At 45.9% G+C, this 6,433-nt stretch overlaps 1 protein-coding gene across 1 annotated transcript; it reads left to right on the top strand.

Annotated features, from left to right (window-relative positions):
* Positions 1-2,506: 2,506 nt before the first annotated feature.
* Positions 2,507-4,657, top strand: GPR135 (G protein-coupled receptor 135). The gene has a single exon (XM_081292356.1). The coding sequence runs from the start codon at positions 2,885-2,887 to the stop codon at positions 4,379-4,381; it is 1,497 nt and encodes a 498-aa protein (XP_081148482.1). The 5' UTR covers positions 2,507-2,884; the 3' UTR covers positions 4,382-4,657.
* The last annotated feature ends 1,776 nt before the right edge of the window (positions 4,658-6,433 follow it).

Genomic DNA, 6,433 nt, shown 5'->3' with positions numbered 1-6,433 from the left:
TTATACACAATTACATATAAGAGGAAAGGAGGAGTAGGATAAAAATTATATAAGTGGAAGAAACGATTTTTAGTAGAGGGGGTGGAGAGAGAGAAGGGGAGGGGAGGGGAGGGGAGGGGAGGGGGGATAGTGGAGAATGGGATAGACAGCAGAATACATCAGTCACTAGAAAGGCAATTTATAAATCAATGGAAATGTAACTGATGTGACACAGCAATCTGTATACGGGGTAAAAATGGGAGTTCATAACCCACTTGAATCAATCTGTGAAATATGGTATATTAAGAACTATGTAATGTTTTGAACAACCAACAATAAAATATTATTAAAAAAAAAAAAGAATTGAGTAGACTCTTTTGTGAGGTAGGTAATAGTATTTTCTTTCTAAGCATACAAAAACTGAATTATTTATTTTACCAGGCTTTATCACCCAATAAATCCATATTGACCCTGTCATTAGTTCTGTGGTTTTACCTGACCAAAATTAATATTTTAATTTCCATATTACACAAAAGCAATTATGGTATTTTTCATTTGGTCTTTATAAAATTCTGTGGCAAAGAAAATCACCTAAGAAAAGTGACACTATCACTAACTCAGTGTGACCATGTACTTTTTCCCTACAGATTAAGAGCTGTACTTTAAAAAAAAATTAAAAGTGAACTAAATAACAGAGAACAGAACCACTCTTTTCTCTCCAAATCTCACAAGTCATATTAATTTGAAAAAATACATTGCTTAAAAGTTACATTCTATAGCTTTTTATGTGCCATGTTACATAGCCTCTACTATTATGAGTATACTATGCAATAGGTATTAGCATCCCATGGTTACCAAGGGTGGGAATTTCATCCCTGACATTGTTTAGAATTGTCAGTTCTGGGTGATAATAAACAAGTGATGACTTTTAGTCAGTTTTATCACTGTTTTGGAATTCTCTACAAACAGCATAGCTCTTGTCAGCTACACCAGGGTGGATCACTCCCTCTGCACATCCTCTGTGTGTTACTGCTTGTCCCAGTCAGATGGAAGAGGGAGAAGCAGATCAGGTATGTCAAAATAACTCTCCAAAGGTCATTCTAGAGGCTGTGAATCTAGGACTTCTGACTCCATTATTTTCTTACTATACTTCTTTCATCTCTAAGACAGGACAGTTAGAACTTTTTCAAGATACAGTACTTGAATAATGATGGTGTATTTCTTGAACATTCAAAAATAGATATTACTTAACTCTTCCAAAATTCTAATCTAAACCAGAGCCAAACCCTTGCAATAAAACAATTGTTATTCTATATTTTTCCCTGTCTCCTTTGGGGTCAGAAACACTAGGGAGATCATCTCCCACCTCTGCCTGTCTGGCCAGTCACCAAGCCCTATTGATTCTACCTTCTAAATATTGGTCACTACTACTCTATCATATCTCACTAAGGGTCTAACCTCACCAACTAAAGTATATCTGATCTTCCCCTCACTGGTTTCTTCCCTTAAGTACTTAAATGTGCTTATCACAGGTAGAATGAACCTCATCCTTTAGCTTGATGTTCCTCATCCTCTAGCTTGCTGTCACTCCTTGCCTTGGCATTCTAGTCTTTAGATTTCTTACTCTCCACTCACTGGGTACATTTTTCTCACCTTCCATTTGCTAGTCAACTCTAAGTCTGATTTCTGCTTCATTACTACTTGGAAGCTATACTTGACCTAATTGTCACACTTAACAGGCTCCACATGGTTTATGTAATCCATGGTGGCTGCTTCTGCTTGCTACTTGCAGGCAAGTATATTTATTACACTAGGAACCTCTCACCCACTTGGTGCTGAGCTCACCCACAGAGCCACTCAGTGAGATTCCCAAGGCCTTTAGGTTGAGACCCAGTCCCCATTAAACCCACCTAGCACTGCCATTGTATGAGTCCAGGTCCATCTCTCTCCTTCACTATGAACTTGCATTGCTCATTGCTTCAAGTCCCCCAGTTGGGTCATCCTTCTCAAAACTCTCAAAAGCTACAAATTGCATAATATCCTTAAGACAACATTGCTCATACTTTGGCAAGTGTATAAATCACCTGTGAATCTTAAAATGCAGATTCTCATCCAGTAGGCCTGGGGGGAGCAGTTCTACCAAATCCTCAGGTGATATTAATGCTGCTTAGTAGGAGGGCTACACTGTGAACAGTAAAATTCATTGGCAAATCTATTTTAATTACTTGTTTGGGCCCAGGTTTTACAGGTGAGTTCCCCTGATCTGGTAAGCCATTTGAACTCTGAAATACATGAAAATCCTATTTTCAGATAAAGGACAGGGCTGACCTCAAGAGCACAAATGACTTTCCTGAGGACAGCCTGGGGACATTACCTTCCCTTCTTTACTGAAGACAAAAACATAAGCCTCATTAACTCTCTCACAGCCTGGCTTTGTGCTCTTTAACTGCTTCTTAGTTTTTTACTACTCCCTAGCATTCCACCTATGGTTCCTTCATTTGATATTCTGTCCCTAAGCAGTCATACCCGCGGTATGACACTGAACCTTGAATAAATCTGTTCCACCGAATGCGGGCCGGTCTCCTTCCCTAGGAGGCCGACCTGGCTGGCACTCTGAAGCTCAAACCAATGGCTAGGTAACCTCGGGGAAAGGCGGGGTGTCAGGGGCTGGCTTTTCTGGGGTACTGGGCTGGCGTCCCGCCCCGCGCTCCTGCGTAAACACGCGGTTCCCACGGCAACGCCTGGAGCCCACGTCAAAGGCTCCGCCGGGTCCGCGGCGACCGTCACCCCTCCCGCCCAGCCTGACTCCCCGCAGCGGCCGCTTCCCCGGCCCAAGCTACCTCTCCGGCCCAGCGGCCGCCTCCCCGGTGCGGGATGAACAGATCCGCGGCCTCCGCGGGGCCCCATGGAGGAGCATCCGCGGCGGCCGCCGGCCCGCCCACCAGTGAGCATGGCCTTGCCGGGCGTCCCACATCCCGGCGCCCCCTCCGCGGCCGGCTCGCCTGGCGGGACTTCCTCCGCGGCGACATTGGCCGTGCTCTCCTTCAGCACCGTGGCGACCGCAGCGGCCGCGGCGCTGGGGAACCAGAGCGACGCCAGCGGGGGAGGCAGCGTTGCCGCTCCAGGTGGCGGCGGCGGCGGAGGCAGGCCCGGGGCGGCGGGGGCGGTGCGGGTGGCGGCGGCGAGGCCGGCGCTGGGCCCGGAGGCGGCGCCGGTGCTATCGCACGGGGCAGCGGTGGCAGCTCAGGCGCTCGTCCTGCTGCTCATCTTCCTGCTATCTAGCCTGGGCAACTGCGCGGTGATGGGGGTGATCGTGAAGCACCGGCAGCTTCGCACCGTCACCAATGCCTTCATTTTGTCGCTGTCCCTGTCGGATCTGCTCACGGCGCTCCTCTGCCTGCCCGCTGCCTTCCTGGACCTCTTCATTCCCCACGGAGGTTCTGCGCCCGAAGTCGCCGCGGGGCCTTGGCGCGGCTTCTGCGCAGCGAGTCGCTTCTTCAGCTCGTGTTTCGGCATCGTGTCCACTTTCAGCGTGGCCCTCATTTCGCTGGACCGCTACTGCGCCATCGTGCGGCCGCCCCGGGAGAAGATCGGCCGGCGCCGCGCCCTGCAGCTCCTGGCGGGCGCTTGGCTGGCGGCTCTAGGCTTTTCCTTGCCCTGGGAACTGTTTGGGGGATCCCGGGAGCCCTCCTCAGTGCAGAGCTTCCACGGCTGCCTTTACCGGACCTCTCCAGACCCCGCGCAGCTGGGCGCGGCCTACAGCGTGGGGCTGGTGGTGGCCTGCTACTTGCTGCCCTTCCTGCTCATGTGCTTCTGCCACTATCACATCTGCAAGGCCGTTCGCCTGTCGGATGTGCGCGTGCGGCCAATGACCACCTACGCGCGTGTGCTGCGTTTCTTCAGCGAGGTGCGCACTGCCACCACCGTGCTCATCATGATTGTTTTCGTCATCTGCTGCTGGGGCCCCTACTGCTTCCTGGTGCTGCTGGCTGCGACCCGGCAGGCCCAGGCCACGCAGGCCCCTTCTCTCCTCAACGTGGTGGCTGTCTGGTTAACCTGGGCCAATGGGGCTATCAACCCTGTCATCTATGCCATTCGCAACCCCAACATTTCCATGCTCCTAGGGCGCAACCGCGAGGAGGGATACCGGACTAGAAATGTGGACGCTTTCCTACCTAGCCAGGGCCAGGGTCTGCAGGCCAGAAGCCGTAATCGCCTTCGAAACCGCCTAGGGGCTTGCAGCAGGATGTCCTCCTCCATCACCGCCAGTGGGGCCGGAGGTGACGTGGCCATGTGGGCCCGCAAAAACCCAGTTGTGCTTTTCTGCAGGGAGGGACCACCAGAACCTGTGACAGCAATAGCCAAACAGCCTAAAACTGAAGCCGGAGATACTAGCCTCTAAAAAGGGCTGGGATGGACAGCTTTTGAAGGCGAACTTCCACCCCTTCATTTAATGATACAAGATTCCAGGGAGAATCATGGATTTCATAAAGCCAAACATTTAAAACTAAAGAGAGGGGGCGGGTTGCCACTTTCCCCCAAACAACATAAAAACAATGTCCCTTTCTTCAGAAAGTGCCAAAAGGAATGTAAAATGCAAAAATTAAAACAATCTTAAGCCACACAACCAAGCATTGTGAACTTAAGTGCCAAAAAAAAAAAAAAATGACCCAAATAAAATTCACAATTACTGAAAAGCTCATATTACAGGAATCACACTGTGAAACAAAGCAAAAATCACTGAATGCAACCAGTATGTGTTTAAATACATAGTTTCAGGATTGAATGGAGACCCTCAGAGCTGCTTGAAGGCCCCTCTAAATCACCAGCATTGAACGAAAATCTTTAGATTCTAGAACTTGCACCTCTGACCATGCTTAGGTGCTTAGGGGTGCTTAGGTTTGCTAGCAGAAAATTCTTATCCTTACATAAATTGGTGCACTTCTTTCCATCCTTGTAATCTTTGTGGGAAATTTTAAATTCAGATCTTATTTTGAAACCATTTGGGGATTCTGAAAAGTTGGATTTTGAAAGTTGGTTAATTACTACATAAAACTTAACCATCTGAAGGGCAAATAGCATAAAGAAATATGACTGTTCAAAAAGAATTCCAAGATTATTCATAAAAATGACTCTCCCTTCCACCCTTCTTCTTTTTTTTTTTTAAAGAGAGAGTGAGAGAGGAGAGAGAGAGAATTTTTTAATATTTATTTTTTAGTTCTCGGCGGACACAACATCTTTGTTGGTATGTGGTGCTGAGGATCGAACCCAGGCCGCACGCATGCCAGGCGAGCGCGCTACCGCTTGAGCCACATCCCCACCCCACCCCACCCTTCTTCTTGCCACCACCACCCCCCATCCCAATTACCTGTCTTGGGAAATTTGGAAGCTTACCCTTACTCTAACCTGCTACTCTCCTTGATGATAACTTTTAGGATGCCATTTTCAGAAGGCTTTCACATTTTAAAAAGATAATAACTTTTCATAGAAGAAAAACCTTTTGTCTTTTGACATTACATTTGATTTTTTAGATCCCGCCCAAACTGTAATTTGAAGTCAAATTGATTGAACAGGGTAAGTGATGCTATTAAGTACCAAGACTGGCTTTCCTATATGGCATTTAACTAATTGAAGATAATTCCAAAGAGAAATTCTAAAAATAGTTTGAGAAGTGGCCACATTGTTGGAATAGTCAACAGAGCTTTCAAGAAGTTCATGCTCTCCTACATTTTGGAAGTTGAGCATATCTTTTTTTTTCAAGTAGCTGATTCCTTCTTTATAGACATGACCTGTTTAAAATATTGTTATCTTTACCAAAAGGAAGAATAGGTGTGAGACTATTATATGAAAGAGGGCATTAAAAAAAAGGTGTAAAGTTGGAGAGGTACCTCAAGCAAATTGCAGATGTCTTCAGAAATGTGAGAATTGAGATGCTTTTTACAATAATTCAAAAGCACAATTTAGGATTTGTCTATGTGAAATTTCTTATATTGAATGTCACTGTACACAGAATCATTTGCTCAGAATTTTAAAAGATGTTTTTCTGGTTTTTTCCCTCTTTCCTTCTCGCCACCCTGTTCCTCTTTTCTTCAATATTTCACAGCCTTAACTGAATAAGAACCTGGTATGAAAAGTCTTCAGCTCTCTATGAAGATTTCAATATGAAATAGCCAGCATTTTTTCTTGTATTTAAAGTTGTTTATTAGAATTTAAGTCTTTGTGTGACTTTTGTAATCAAAGATGGAAATACATGATTCCTGTCAGAGCAAAACATGTTTTAATTTTTTTTCCTGCTTCTCTGGGTATCATCACAATCCAAAGTATATAAATTATCTGTGTACATTTTGCTACACTCAATGTAGTACAAAGTAGATGAGATAATCTCTCTATTACTTATTATCATAAAAAATACAGCGTTTATAGTACAGGGCTAACATATAACATGCATTGCCTG

This window comes from Spermophilus citellus, assembly GCF_964194105.1.
Source record: "Spermophilus citellus genome assembly, chromosome: 4".
NCBI classification, from domain to species: Eukaryota; Metazoa; Chordata; class Mammalia; order Rodentia; family Sciuridae; genus Spermophilus; species Spermophilus citellus.
This window is presented reverse-complemented; position numbering and strand designations above follow the sequence as displayed.